Source organism: Symphalangus syndactylus, chromosome 5 (assembly GCF_028878055.3).
Source record: "Symphalangus syndactylus isolate Jambi chromosome 5, NHGRI_mSymSyn1-v2.1_pri, whole genome shotgun sequence".
In the NCBI taxonomy this organism is placed as follows: Eukaryota; Metazoa; Chordata; class Mammalia; order Primates; family Hylobatidae; genus Symphalangus; species Symphalangus syndactylus.
The window spans coordinates 64,750,776-64,767,076 of record NC_072427.2 but is presented as its reverse complement, the minus strand read 5'-3'; the positions used below and the strand labels follow the sequence as shown (position 1 = coordinate 64,767,076).

Sequence of the window (16,301 nt, the reverse complement as noted above, 5' to 3'; positions counted from 1 at the left end):
GAGAAGAGGATAGCATGAGAAGGGTCAAGACTGGGGCCTGAAGAAGGAAGAGAAGCCAGCAAAAAATACTGAGAAATGGCCAAAGCAGTAGCAGGGAAACCGGAAGAGCATACTCTGGACATAAGTGTTGTTGGAAGTTTCTAATGTCCAACTGGGAACAGACTAAGGCCTTTGAATGATCTGGTTAAGATCATCCCATAGGGTAAAGGTAAATGCTACCATCCTTGAGTCCTCATTGCCATCCCGTAGGCCTAGCCCTCAGTGTTACTGACTGATATTCCTTGACTATGGCTTTTGTGGTCTTTCCAACAGCTACTTATCAGGGAAAAATCATGGTTGGACAGTCAAGGAGCTACATTTTCTGATTTCATTAATTTTACTGATGGAAAGAAGTTAAGCTGATAAAATTATTTTAAGGACTATTAATTGTTTGGGTTTTGGTGTTCTTTATATTTCTTAGAAAGTCAGAGAATAAAAAGGAGATTTACTTTCAAGAGTTAAAAGAGCTTAAAGTTTACATGATTTTTTAAAATTTATTTTCTTAAAGGAAGGGTAAGTAAAATCTGACACTGAAAAAACATTATTTTGTGGTTGCTCAGTAACTACTGTGATGCCTTTTATGACTTAGAAATAAGTCTCACTAATTTATAGTTTCATGATGATCAGCAAAATAAAGCTCACAAATAATAATGCTTTGTGATATTATAGTTATTTAACACCTGTAATGAGTGAGGCAGTGTTTGGCACTTTTTATATATCTCATTTAATACAACAGCTCTAAAAGGTAAATTTTATCATTTCATCATTAAATTTTCATCATTCTGAAGATGAAAGAAGTAAGAGTCTATGCAAAGTGTCTAAGTAGTAGACCTCACCACATAGCAGCTTAAAGCAACAGTTATTATCTCATAATTTCTGTAGATCAGGAATTTAGGAACAGCTTAGCTGGGTATTTCTGGGTCAAGGTCTCTCATAAGGTTGCATCAAGATGTTGGCTAGAGCTGTGGCCACCTGAAGGCATGAGTGGGGTGGAGGATCCACTTCCAGGTTGGTGCATTCACATGGCTGTTGGCAGGAGGCACCAGTTCCTTACCACATGAGCCTCTTCATAGGACTGCTTGGGTTTCCTCAAGACGTGTCAGTTGGCTTTCCCCAGAGCAAGTGATTCAATAAGATGAGGACAGAAGTAGCAATGTCTTTTGTGACCTAGCCGTGGAAATCTCACAGACATTTCTGTCATGTCCTATTGTTTACACAAATCGACTTCATTGACTATGGGAGAGGCCCACACAGGGATGTGAAGATCATTGACTATCTTAGAGGCTGATGAAGAGGGGCTTACAATATTTGCTTTTGCCAGAACTCTTAACAGTTAGCAAAAATAGCTTTTCTTTCTGTTACATAAGACTTACATAATCTTATCTGGAAACAAGGAAAGTGTAGATAACTTTTCCAGGTTCCTTCCATCCATATGAGTATATAAAATCTATTTGGTGTTGTAGATTACCTTCTTACCCCTATTAAAAAATTTCAGAGTTTTTTACTGGAAAAATAACTTAAAGAGTTGCAGCATGTCACTGATTTTTGCATATATGCTCACTTTTGTTTCCTTACTTAGGGTAATATTAAAATTTATTGGCTAATATTTATCATCCAGTGATCAGTCTTTAGTCGTGGTATTTGCATACTTATAAGCCTTTATAAGAATAATGCCAAGGGCAAGACTAATGGAAACTATGGCTTAATGAAAATGAACAGATTTTATATTTTATCTTATTTGCTTCAGCCACATTGAGCCAGTGACATTGATTGCACTGTGAAAGCCAATATTTTACAAACTCAGAAAGTAGAAAATCGATCTCTCCCAGAATAGAAAATTCTTTCCCTTGCATTTTGTTTTAGAGAAAATAAGAGGTCACATCTCCTCATTGATCTTACTGCTTTAAACAGGCTAATAGCATTTTCAAAATTGCATTATTTTGAACCAGCAGGAAAATTACATGGTAAATAACTCAATGTTATTCAAATCAACTAATATTAGAGTAAAAATGCAGGAATTGGAAACTGATTATTCATGAAATGCTAAATGTTGGGTGAATTCTCCTCTGCGTGTCTGTGTCACTGTGGCCATCACCATCATGAGTCTTGGATGGTTAGAAAATGTTACAAAGCAAAGAAACCTTTTGTCCAGTTTTCAGCAACGTGACTAATGAAGATTCAGGCACAGAAAGTCTCCGTTGCTTAAAGTCACTGGGAAATGCTCATACAAAATAGCGCTTAGCATGGGGAGAGAAATGGAACTGAAATAAGTCTCCCTGTTGTTTTGCTCTCTATTTCTGCCCTCTTCTCTTCCACTCTCTCCATGTTTACTCGAGGGAGGGCTGAAGAAGGAAAGAGAGAAAAGCAAGTATTAGGATTTGCTTTCCAAAAGGTATTGTTTCTGCCCACTCACATGTACTTCATTACAGACCAGTACTTCCAAAATCATGTTACATCTGCAAAGCCCGTAGATACACTTTGCCAGTTTAGTTCTTACCTCAAAAGGAATCATAGATATTCTGCTAGAATTATATATATTATTATAGATATTATTCTGGGTCTAGAATCATAGCTATTCTGGGTCTAGGCCAGAGTGTCTTAGTTATCAAGTTCCTTCCATGCTACCAATGTGCCAATCTGTTATTTTGTTTACTTTGCCCCTCTCCCTCCTTCCTACAGAGCTCTTGGCTCCCAGCATTCTGTTTGAGCATTTATTCCATTCTCTTACTGAGCTGGCTGGCTCTCATGGCCTGTGTGCTATAACACATCCTTTCAGGTCAGAGCAAGGTTAAGTGTTCTATTCTTGACCTTGCTGTGACCTTCAGATCCATCACTTCCTTCCAGAGTCTTCCCTGTCTTGGCCAGCTATCTCCTGCCTTGTCCTGGATCTGGCTGCTCCCAGCTCTTGCCCCATCTGCTGTTCTGGCTCTCCTAGCTCCTCACTGCGCAAACACTCCTCTCCTGCTGGCCTTCTCCTTCCTTGCAGGGACAGGAGAAGGTGATGAAGGACACACAGGAGGTCAGCTCTAGAGCAATTTAACCTCCTCAGTAGTGGGAGAGTGTCCCAAATCTGTTAGAAGAATTGGAATGCCATTTCTAACTCCTTACCCTCAGGCCTCTCCTTTTTCTCCTGCCTTGACTACTAAATTCAGCTATAGAAAAATGAATGACATTTTCAGCTTTTAATTAATGTCATTGTCAGATTGTGTCAGATCATAAGGAATAAGAAGCCCTTAGGCCGGGCGCGGTGGCTCACGCTTGTAATCCCAGCACTTTGGGAGGCCGAGGCGGGCGGATCACGAGGTCAGGAGATCGAGACCACGGTGAAACCCCGTCTCTACTAAAAAATACAAAAAATTAGCCGGGTGTGGTGGCGGGCGCCTGTAGTCCCAGCTACTCGGAGAGGCTGAGGCAGGAGAAGGGTGTGAACCCGGGAGGCGGAGCTTGCAGTGAGCCGAGATCGCGCCACTGCACTCCAGCCTGGGCGACAGAGCGAGACTCTGTCTCAAAAAAAAAAAAAAAGAAAAAGAAAAAGAAAAAAAGAAGCCCTTATTTCCAAAATCTTATTTCTCCAGTTCACATCAGCTATGCTAGGTCCCAGTGGACTGAAGCAGGATCAGGCTCACTTTCCTTTCTTAGTCCTCTAATTATCTTACCCTTGGGGTCTTTGGAAATATTTCCAACATATTTTTTCCTTTCAGACTGCATAATTATAGTTACTGGGACAGAGGGAGTAGAATAAAGTGCATGAGTATTCCCTGTACGTTCACTAGACTAATTACAGTGTAGCATGATGTATCATTGTTGAATACATCTCTCTAAGCAGCTCTGACACTGTGTATTGGCAATGGGAAGATAGTAAACATTCAGCTTGTTGGTTGAAGGTAGTTCTCATCAGTAGGTATACTTATAAAAGTGAGTACATAGGAAAAAATGATGATTTTGTTAAGTTATATTAAACTTCAAGTTTTAATTTATTCATCTATTTAGGTCTTTATGATGCAACCCCTAGATATAAAACCATGTCTGGTGCTAATGAAGGTTGACAGAGTTTTCAGATAAGGTTCTTTTCGGGCTCCGTAATCTTACAATATGCAAGGGGAGAAATAACCCATGAAGCCTAAGTGCAATGTGAATGGTGCAGAAGATATGGACCCTGCCTTTTGCATGAGTAATTTAATATAGGCAAGGGCCTCTTAGTAAGATGGCCTGTGTAGTAGATATTTAAGATAGTGAGCTGTTTCACGTCCACTCCATCAAGCGTGGCTTGTTCAGATGCCGATCCAAAGGGAGCATGCTTAACAATGGGTAGAGTTAGGTAAAACTTTTCCTTCTTTTCTCTGGAAGTTTTCTCCATATACCTATAGAAAGGGAAGTAGGGAAGTGGAACCTGTTGCTATTAAAGGGTTTCAACACTGTCACAGCTAAGTGGGGCTGATGATTTCAAGGCTCTTGCTATAGCTTTTCAGAGAATAATATGCTTCTCAAGGAGGTTAATAGACCTAATATGAGCAACCAGAGAGAAGGCATCTTGTGAAGCCAGGAAGGTTTTCCAGTTGATTTATATGGAAAAAGTTCAAGTCACTGGAAATATAAGGAGAAGAGTTATCAATTCAGATTCTGACTGTGGTTTTCTTCTTACTTTATGCCTCTGTATCTATCTTGCTGTGTGTTGAGAGACGTGAATGACTAATTTCAGGGGCTTTGTGAATTCCATGAGAGAGCCCCAAGGATGGGACAGACTTGACTGTGGTTGCTGAAATAGTTTTGTTTTGATCGTGCTGTACAGTTTACCTTACCCTTTGGGATACCATTATTGCTAAAAGATATGCGCATTTGTTGTAGACTCACCTAAAATCCATCGTGTGGCTTCACAGGAGCTGATTGGATGCAGCTATTGTTGGAGTCTCTTTATATATTCTTATATATTACAAAAGTGAATCTTGCTAATATTTTATCTGCATTATTCTTTGGGAACAAGTATTCTGAGAAGAAACATCCATAGGGGATATATATTTCTTAAGATGCTTTTCATTCAAAGTAATTATTTAATATTCACCATGAATTTTAATGAACTTACTACATAGCTTCTTCCTGTTAATTCAACTCCTGCTTAGTTTGAACTTTCTGCATCATTTCAGAAAAAATCCTCTGGAATCAAATTAATTGTAGCTAAAATAACATGATTTTCTCATGCCAATAGCAATCAGCTTAAACTGAGTTGGGCAGGTATTAGTTTAATCATAAGTTACAGCAAACTGACACTTCTTTAGTGAGGAAGAGGCTCAAACTTTTATAGACTGGCAGGAAGAGCAAATTGTACTGAATACCGCCAGGCATAGCCCTATGGCTGCAAGCTGGTTTTCCCCTACATTCTTTGGCCATAATTCTTCTGATACCAGTAGCAAAAGTCCTCAAATCAAAAAACTTCTTATCACTCAGTCAGCACTGACTCTCTGGTCACTTGGAAAATGTATCTGCATAGATTAAAGAACAATATTGTGAAAAAATCAAAGTAAGATAGAATCCTTTTTAGAGCTATTTAGAACTTTTTAGAACTATTTGCTTTGGAAGTGTGAACTGTGAAACTCAGTTGTTTAATGTTGGCTCCCCACCACCCCCCCATACTCCCTGGTCCACAGAGCTTAACAATGCCTTTTTTTGAACTCTTCAGGTATCATTTGACTTCTCTACACTGAGGAGTTCTGAATTCCTATCTTGTCTTTCCCTCGCTCTCTCTCTTGCTCTCTCTCTTACTCTTTCTAATTCTCTTTGGAGGTTTTGCTTGGGCAGCAGCTGTAAGGACTCAGAGAAAAACATGAATTTGACCTTTAGATTTCCAGGATTATCCCATTCCATTACGATGCTGCAACATTAGTTAGTAGGTGTGTGGGTAGCCAGGGGTTATATCTTAAAGGGTGTTGTATGATGTTGAGAAGTTTAAACTTGTTTTTTTTAATGGCAGTAGGGAACCATTGAATGCCTTTAGTGAAATCAATCAAGTTACTTTTGTACCTCTGCTATTCTTCAATATGGATTTAAGTTGTCAGTCTCACAAATAATGAATATTCTCTGGCAATATTTATTTATTTATTTACAAATAATGAATACATTACCAACTCTTTTCAAAAATAAGCGTCATAGTGAAACTACATTTGAATTATATCTAAACAAATATAGCAGTGCCCTCGGATATTCAGGAATGCTTTCACTGCTTTCTAGTGATGGTGGCAAAAAATGGAATAGTTTTTTTTCCATCTTGACTAAAATTTTTAGTTGCTCATCCTGTGGGCCTAAATGCACAAGGGTGCTTGCTGGCTACCTACTGGGAACATGTCTTGGATTGATTAATGTTTTTCAAAGCTTTTTTTTTTTTTTTTTGAGACAGGATCCTGCTCTGTTACCAAGGCTGAAGTCCAGTGGTGTGATCATAGCTCACTGTAGCCTCCAACTCCTAGACTCAGGTGATCCTACTGCCTCTGCCTCCTAAGAGGCTGGGACTACAGGTGCATGCCACCACACCAGGCTAAGCTTTCTTATTTTTAATTTTTATTTTTGGTAGAAATGAGGTCTTGCTGTGTTGACCAGGTGGGTCTTGAACTCCTGGCCTCAAGCAGTCCTCCTGCCTTGGCTTCCCAAAATGCTGGGATTACAGGCGTGAGCCACCACACCTAGCTGGTTGTTGTTTTTTATTAAACAAGTAACCAAGTATAGTTAGAATCATTGTTTTATTATTTGTAACATATCCTTGGTCAGATAACATTTTAGAATACTCTTTTCATAATGATGAAATAATCTCATGGTTGTTTCAAGATGTCTAGCTAATTGGATTTAAAACACTATCAGCCAGTTATCATTACTTTGAGATTTTTACTTTTTCTTAATGAAACAATGCCAAGGTCATTGATATCTTTTTTGATTTTCATAACCTTGTGTGGTTTTTAATTCATATTAGCATTCTATTAAGGCATGTCGTGTTTATGTGCTACTGCAGGAATTCTGTGAGACATTTTACTTTGTTATTGCTTTTTAAAAATATTTTTCATTGACAAAAATGGTATATATCTGTGTTGTACAACATGTATTTTGAAATAAGTATACATATGGAGTGGCTAAATCAAGCTAATTGACATGTGCATTATCTAGTATTTTTATTTGTGCTGAGAACACTTAAAATCTACATTTTAAAGCAATTTTAAGTATATAATATATTGCTTACTGTAGTCACCATGTTGTACAGTAGACGTCTTGAACTTATGTCTCCTAACAGAAAGTTTTGTCCTTTGACCAGTATCTCCCCAACGCTTCGTCCTACTGGCAGCCCATTCTGCACTCTACTTCTATGATTCTGGCTTAGATTCCACCTGTAAATGTGATCATGTGGTCTTTGTCTTTCTGTGCCTAGCTTATTTCATGTAATATAATCTCCTCCAGGTTCATCTGTGTTATTGCAAATGACAGAATTTCCTCCTTTTCTTAAGACTGCAGTATTCTGTTGTGTATATATACCATTCATCCATTTATCCATTCATCCTTTGACAGACACTTAGGTTGATTCCACATCTTGGTGATCGGGAATAATGCTGCAGTGGACAGCAATGGACATGGGAGTGCAGATATCTCTTTTAGATACTGATTTCATTTCCTTTGGATATATACCCAGTAGTGGGATTGCTGAATCATGGGATAGTTCTCTTGTTACTTTTTTGAGGAACGTCCCTGGTGTTTGTCATAATGGCTGTATTAATTTACATTTTCTGTGGGGTGTATTGAATGTTTTATAGTAGACTTGATAGATTCTAGAAGCAGGACCTATCTGGAGAAGGGATATCCTTAATCTGAGATGTTTCATGTTTGCTTTGAGTCAAGGTTGAACATTCTTGGAAAAGCAGGCCTCACAGTGGTTCCTGCCCTCTCTGCTAGAGAGAAAGAAAGGCTTTTGTGAAGTCACTGTATCCAGATGACAGCAAAGAGGAGAGAGACAAGTTGTGTCTCTATAGGCCTGAAGGAGAGCACTGAGTTTGCCACAGTTGCCCAAACTCCATGGTCCCGGGGCACCCATTCTGACTACATGAGACAATCTGATGTGATTCTGCCACAGGAGCACCACACAAGGGGCCTTCACAGGGCAAACCTGGGTGATTCTCCCTTGGGAGACCTCAGTGTTCCATCTGGAAACTGGGGCCAGTCAGTCCTACCATGTCACATTCCTGGCTGCTTCCCAAGGCCTTCTGTCTCCCTTCTGAGCTGTCCCCTTCTGTCTCCTTTACACACAGCTCCGTGTTTCTTTTCCTCTGGCCAAACCTCTCTCTTTTTCTCTCTTTCAGACCTTTTCTTGGTTCCCTCTGAAACCTTCATGTAAATAATAGTAACAGTAACGTATAACACTTAAACAGCACATACTATTCACAAGAAGCAGTTCTAAGCACTGTACATATATTACTGTATTGACTAATTTAGCCCTCACAATTCCTCTTGCACAGAGACTTTGTTATTATGTTCACGTTATAGATGATGACACTGAAGCACAGAGAAGGTAATTTACCCATAACCACATAGCTGGTAAGTGACAGAGCTGGGCATTGAGTCTGGGAGTTGGGTTTCAGAATCTATGTCCTTAGTTATTAAAATATTCTGCATCTCCCTAGGATAAAAATTTCGCTACAAACTTAACCTTTCTCAGAATGATCTGTCAACCATATTGTCTTTTATTGGCTCACAGAAGTGCAACAAAGTACTCATGTGTGCTTGGCCAGCCACTTGAAACACTTCCATAGCCAGGCAATATAACCTACCACAGAAAAACAACCCCCACAGACTATGAGCTCATAATTGAATATTAGGAACCATCTGAGAAAAACTAGAAAGGAGAGCAAGCTGACCCAACAGGTGGCAAAATTAATTCTTCTAGAAGTAGATACAACAGAATAATCTGAAAGAAACTGTAAGCATTAAAAAAATGATTACAGATTAATGAAGGAATGGAAGCCTTAGTAAACTAACTGAATACTAGGAATAAAGAATAGGCCATTTGAAGTAGACACAAATACACATTTTAAATAAAAGAGGGGATGATATGATTACTTCCAGATGAATTGAGAATGGATTAAAAATTGAAGGTAAACCTGAGAAATATCACCCAGTTTTCAGAAGAGGATGAATTGGTGGAAAATAAGAATGAGTGGTTAAGAGATATAATCAATAGAATGAGGTCTGACATAAGTCTAATAAGAAGTCCAGAAAAAGAGAATAAAGAGAAAGAGGCAGGATAAAATTCAAAGAGGCAATGGATGAAAATTTTCTAGAAATAGAAAGACATAAATCCTAGGATAGCGGAAACATGCACAGGTGCAAACATTTTAGTGAGGGGCTGCAGAACTTTTAGCACTTGGGGAAACCAACTTTCTCACATGCCATGGTTGCAAACATTTTAGAGAGGCTACAGAACTTTTAGTGAGCATTTGGGGACACCAACTTTCTCACATGCCATTTGTGGAGAGTCCTTTGGTAACATATATTAAAAATGTGCAAGCTGTTTAACCCAGAAATTCTGCTTCTAGTAATTTATCCCCAGTAAATATTCAGTTCAATTTCCAAAGATTATATATATATAAGGATGTTGATGTCAGCATTGTATAATAATGAAATATTGGAAACAGTTTACAAAACTCATCAATATAAAATAGATAAAATGAATTAGGGCATGACCATGAAGGCACTGTTGCCTTTATGTAGCTATGAAAATGATGATAAAAGACATCAAACCATAGTCCTAACCAAGGTGTGCGTGTACACACACACACCCCTAGACACATCATATTTAACTACCTAGACACATCATATTTAAACTGCTGTAAACCAAAGAGAGAAAATCTTGAAGGAAGGTAGAGAAAAAAAAAGACACGTTATACACAGAGAAGCAAAGGTAAGAGTCAGGAAACTTACTATCAGAAATTGTGTAATCCAGAAGACAATGGAGTGACATCTTTCAACTGCTGGGGGGAAGAAACCCTCTCAACTCAGAATATTATCCTCAGCAAAAATACTCTTTCAAAAATGAAGAAAAAAGAAAGACATTTTTCAGACAACCAAAAAGAGAGGGAATTCATTACTAGCAGACCTGTACTGCAAGAAATGCTCAGGGACATTCCTTAGGTGGAAGGAATATGATACTAGACAGAAACTTGTGTCTACACAAAGAAATAAAGATCTCCAGAAATGACTGAAATGGAGGTTACTGTAAAAGACTTTTTCTTATTTTTAATTACTCTAAACGTTAAATGACTGCTGAAAGAAGAAATTGTAGCAATGTATGTTGAATTACAGTTTATATAAAAGTAAAATGCATGACAACAAAAATGTAAATATTCTAAATATACCAATTAAAAGACAGAAATTGTCAGATCAGTTTAAAAAGCTGAGAAGAGGCCCAGGCATGGTGGCTCATGCCTGTAATTCAAGCATTTTGGGAGGCTGAGGCAGGTAGATCACTTAAGCCCAGGAGTTCGAGACAAGCCTGGGCAACATAGTGAGACCCTGTCTCTACAAAAATTAGCCAGGCATGGTGGTATGCACCAGTGGTCCCAGCTACTTGGGAGGCTGAGGCAGGAGGATCACTTGAGCCTGTGGGGAGTGGAGGTTGCAGTCAGCTAGGATCATGCCACTGCACTCCAGACTGGGCAACAGAGCAAGACCCTGTCTCAACAACAAAAAAAATAAAGCTTAGAAGAGAGGAATTAGGAATATACTTATATTAGTCAGGGTTCTCTAGTGGGACAGAACTAATAGGATAGATGTATATATGAAGGGGATTTAATTAGAAGAATTGACTCACACGATCACAAAGTGAAGTCCCACAATAGGCCGTCTGCAAGCTGGGGAGCCAGGAAGCCAGTTCAAGTCCCAAAACCTCAAAAGTAGGGAAGCCAATAATGTAGACTTCAGTGTGTAGCCAAAGGTCCAAGAGCTCCTGGCAGATCACTGGTGTAAGTCCAAGAGTCCAAAAGCTGAAGAACATGGATTCTGATATTTGAGGGCAGGAAGCATCCAGCACAGGAGAAGGATGGAGGCCAGAAGACTTAGCCAGTCTAGTCTTTCCACGTTTTTCTGCTGCTTTTATTCTTGCCATGCTGGCAGCTGATTGGATTGTGCCCACCCAGATTGAGGGTGGGTATGCCTTTCCCAGTCCACTGACTCAAATGTTAATCTCTGTTGGCAACACCCTCACAGACATACCCAAAACCAACACTTTGCATCCTTCAATCCAGTCAAGTTGACATTTAGTATTAACCATTACAATACTGTTATAAGATTCTTATATTACATGTGAAGCAGTATAATAGTATTTGAATGTAGACTATAATTCATGATGTATGTTGTAAATATAGGCAACCACTAAAAAAATTTAAAAGAAGTATAAATAATAAGCCAACAGTGGAGATAAAATGGAATTATAGAAAATATTCAGTCACACTGTGAGCATCCTAAATCCGAAAATACAAAACTGAAATGCTCCAAAATCTGAATTTTTTTTTTTTTTTTTTTTTTTTTGAGACAGAGTCTCTCTCTGTCGCCCAGGCTGGAGTGCGGTGGCGCAATCTCAGTTCACTGCAAGCTCCGCCTCCCGGGTTCACGCCATTCTCCTGCCTCAGCCTCCCGAGTAGCTGGGACTACAGGTACCCGCTACTACACCCGGCTAATTTTTTGTATTTTTAGTAGAGGCGGGGTTTCACCATGTTTGCCAGGATGGTCTTGATCTCCTGACCTTGTGATCTGTCCACCTTGGCCTCCCAAGGTGCTGTGATTACAGGTGTGAGCAACCACACCCAGCCCAGAATCTGAAACTTTTTGAACACCAACATGATGCTCAAATAAAATGCCCATTGAAGCATTTTGGATTTTGGATTTTTGGATTTGAGATGCTTAACTGGTAAATATGATGCAAATATTCCAAAATCTGAAAAAGTTTGAAATTTGAAACACTTCTGATTCCTGCATTTTGGATAAGGGATACTCAACCTATAATCCTAAATCAGAAAGAGAAAAAGGAAAAAAGAACAGATGGGATAAATAGGAAACAACTGGCAGGATGGCAGATTTTAATCCAACCATATCAATAATTATATTAAATGTAAATGTTCTAGCTGGGTAGAGTGGCGTGCATCTGTAGTCTCGGCCACTTGGAAGACTGAGCTAGGAAGATTACTTACACCCAGGAGCTTGAGACCAGCCTGGGCAATATAGTGAGATCCTGTCTCTAAAAGAAAAAAATTAAAATTAAAATTAAAAACACAAGTATTCTAAATATACCAATTAAAAGATGGAGATTGTCAGATCAGTTAAAAAAAGCAAGAGCCAACTATATGCTGTCTATGAGAAAGCTACTTTTTTTTTTTTGAGACGGAGTCTCGCTCTGTCGCCCAGGCTGGAGTGCAGTGGGGCAATCTCGGCTCACTGCAAGCTCCGCCTCCCGGGTTCACGCCATTCTCCTGCCTCAGCCTCTCCGAGTAGCTGGGACTACAGGCGCCTGCCCCCACGCCTGGCTAATTGTTTTGTATTTTTAGTAGAGACAGGGTTTCACCGTGGTCTCGATCTCCTGACCTCGTGATCCGCCCGCCTCGGCCTCCCAAAGTGCTGGGATTACAAGCGTGAGCCACCGCGCCCGGCGAAAGCTACTTTATATATAAATGCCTAATTAGGTTAAAAGTCATTCCTGTTGTTACCTGGCATATTAATTAAAAGCCTTTCCTAATATGCCCTTCACACAATTCTTTTAACCCAAGAGACTCTTCTTGGTTACATTTTGGACTGCAAACTGAAGCAAAGAAGGCATTTAAAATCCAGTAACACAAAGTAGGCGTTGGCTGGTTGTTTCTTCTATTATGGGGTTACTGTTACTTGTTTAAACTTTCCTCTTGCATCACAAGGTGTATACTGAGTGTAAAAGTTCCTTTGTAGGCTTTCTGACCCTTGTCGATCCACTTTGGCCTCCCTCTTGGCACAGTCTGTCTTAGGCTTTTCCTCGTAATTTTATATCACCTCCACTTTGTATTAGCTTTTTTCAAGTTCTAGTTTTTAAAATGTTCTGCGTGGCATGTTATCTTTCTGTAAAAGCATGGCCATGGATCTTTTACTGCTTTAAGTCTCTGGGGAAACTGGTAGTTTTCAAAGGGGTAATGTGTCTGTTTTCCCAGAAGGATTCTCAGATGCACACGATTTCCCAATGCTCTTTTGGAATATCTTTTTCATTTTAGTTACTAGTCTCTTTAACAGGCCAGAATTGTTGCTCTCAAAGATGCAAAGCCAATAAACCAGTTTAAAAGGACAACCAAAGTTAAAATTTTGCAGAGGCAAAATTTAGTTGGAAAAAGGTTCTTCATTATCAGTCAAGCACTGTCTGTCAGAGTTGTGGTTAATTCACATGTCTTTGTCTTCCACATCCACTGTCTTTGACTATTAAGTATATTACAGAATGAGAAGTCTCAATTTGTATTTTTTTTAACTTTTATTTAAGTTCAGGGCTACATGTGCAGGATGTGCAGGTCTGTTCCATAGGTAAACATGTGCCATGGGGGTTTGTTGTACAGATGATTTCATCACTCAGGTCTTTTTTTTTTTTTTTTTTTTTTTTTGAGATGGAGTCTCGCTCTGTCACCCAGGCTGGAGTGCAGTGGCATGATCTCGGCTCACTGCAAGCTCCGCCTCGCAGGTTCATGCCATTCTCCTGCCTCAGCCTCCCAAGTAGCTGGTATTACAGGCGCCCGCCACGCTGGGCTAATTTTTTGTATATTTAGTAGAGATGGGGTTTCACCGTGTTAGCCAGGATGGTCTCGATCTCCTGACCTCGTGATCTGCCTGCCTCAGCCTCCCAAAGTGCTGGGATTACAGGCGTAAGCCACCGTGCCCGGCCATTACTCAGGTCTTAAGCCTAGTATCCGTTAGTTATTTTTCTTGAGGAATGACATAGTTACAGCAGTCCCAGGGAGGGCAGACTTGTACCAATGTCACCACTCTCTACCTCTTATTTCCTTTTTGGTTGTATGGGCTGTATATCCTAATTGTGTTGCTGTGTCCACAGCTATGGCATTGGGTATTGTCATGGAATTAAACATTAGAAAGTGTAATGGGAATACATAGGGAATTGGAATGGTTCCAGAGCTTAGATCATTTCTAGGGGAGAATAGGTAACTTAGAATGTGACCTCTAAAATAAAAAGTATATAGCGGTTGAAAATTTTGTTACTTAAATATATAACGAGTTATCCTTACTTGGTATGCCTTGTAAAATGAAGGAGAATCTGAAGTGCTAATGAGGTTAAATAATCATATAGTTATCTTGCTTTGTTGCTGTGTGGGCACGCACATGCACATGCGCGCGCACACACACACACACGTTTATTTTTAAATGTATAGCCAATTGGGTATTGGGTATGGGTGCTTGTATCCTGACATATTCATCCAATTCAGGTTCTTAGAACCAAATGAATCGGTTTTAAATGGGGAGAGAGAGTGAGAGCAGAGGTTTAGAGAATGGAAAGAACATAGGATTATTTAGCCTCAGGTTCTTAATAGCAGAAGAGATTAGGCTCTGCATGCTGTCTAGAGGCATATAAATAGATGGAAATAAAATGTGATTATAGCAGTCTCGGGTTTTAAAGAAATAACAGCATGAAAACAACTTTCCTCATTCATGAGCATGTAAATGCTAATAAAACCCCTCAGCAGGCTGCCCTGCACACCTGAGGTCTGGTTCCCTGTGAGAGTCTGGGCATAGGGCTGTGGACTCTGTCTAAAAGTACTTTAAAAGAAACCGTAGTCTGGGGGCCAACTGTACCAACATGCCTGTTACAGTTGCAGGTTCCCAGTTCCATACTTATGCACTGTGATTCAATATATCTGGTACAGTCATTCCGACGTATGGTGAGATTTGGGAACTGCTTGCTGACTTAGAATATCTTTACATGGCATATATACTACAAAAGGGGTTCTCTTACCACAGGGACTTTTGATTACTGTGTGTCTGCTAATTTTACAAATTCATTTCTTCAGCAAATATTTGTTGAATGCCTACCCTGTGCCAGATACTGAGTTAGGCATGGAGTTGTAACAGTGAACAAGATTGATACAGTTTTTCTTCATGAAATGGAGAGATAACAAGTCAACAAATGATTAATTGTGATGAGAACTATGAAGGATGCAATGGAATATGATAATGGAGCATAATGGAGGCAGGAGCAGTTAGTGTTTAAAATAAAATGATGGTTAGAGAAGGCTTTTTTGACAAGGCAGCATTTAAACTAAGACTGGGATTTAAAGGAATCAGACATATGAACAACATCCCAAACAGTTTAAAAAAATGTGTACAAAGGCACTGAGGCAGGATTAGCCCTGATGTGTTTCAGGAACGGCACAAAGGCTGGAGTGGCTGGAGCCCAGCAAGCCAGGGGAAGGAAGGTATAGATTAGGCAGTAGGCATCAGAGTAGGTAAACCCTTGAGGAACATAGTGGGGACTGAGAAGGGTATCAGAAGTTTATCTGGAAAAAGGATTCTGGAGTTGAGGGGAAAACCCTACTTTAGGACATGAATTTGGGAGTCATCAGCATTTTGATGGAAAATTACCAGAATGGGTAGTCTAACGTAGGGAGAGGCTATTGAGAGAGCATAGAGGGAGCGGAGCTGTACCATGCTCTTCTGCAAAACCTGGTAAGGGTAGATTCGCAGCAGCCAAGGACTGGCAGAAGTGGGGGAGGGTGGAAGGAAAACCAGGAGATTGTAGGCCTGTGGAAGCCACAGAGGACAATGCTCAAAGAGAGATGATTGGTTGCATCACTGCTGCTGAAGTCCAGAACAATGCTGTCCAGTATGGTGGCCACTAGCTGCATGTGGCTATTGAAAGGTGACTAGTGCAAACTGAGATGTGCTGTAAGTGTAAAATAAAATGCACATTGCATTTTGAAGACTTAGTACAAAAACAAGAATGAAAAATATTAATAATTTTAAAGTAATCATTGCATGTTGAAATATTTGGGATCTGTTGAGTTGAATAAAAAATATTATTAAAATCTTACCTGCTTCTCTTTACTTTTTTAAAATATGGCTACCATAAATTTAAGATGACGTGTGGTTTGCACTGTATTTCTATTGCAGAGTTTGGCAACATGGAGGTCACTAGAAAACTTGATAAGAGCAGACTGCCTGGGATTAAGTAATAACTAGCAAATTGTTTATATGCTGAGACTAAGCCATCGTTATAATACTGTTTT

The 16,301-nt window shown here is 39.5% G+C and overlaps 1 protein-coding gene across 3 annotated transcripts in view; it reads left to right on the top strand.

Moving 5' to 3' along the window:
• GPR176 (G protein-coupled receptor 176) overlaps positions 1-16,301 on the top strand; it is a 124,923-nt gene that overhangs the window by 100,126 nt on the left and 8,496 nt on the right. Inside the window, exon 2 of one of the 3 annotated variants that reach the window (XM_055278663.2) lies at positions 16,186-16,243. The exons of the other annotated variants lie outside the window; for them this stretch is intronic. Within the exon in view, the coding sequence (XP_055134638.2) occupies positions 16,186-16,243 (58 nt within the window). The remainder of the gene's footprint in view (positions 1-16,185; positions 16,244-16,301) is intronic. 3 annotated transcript variants of the gene reach the window in all.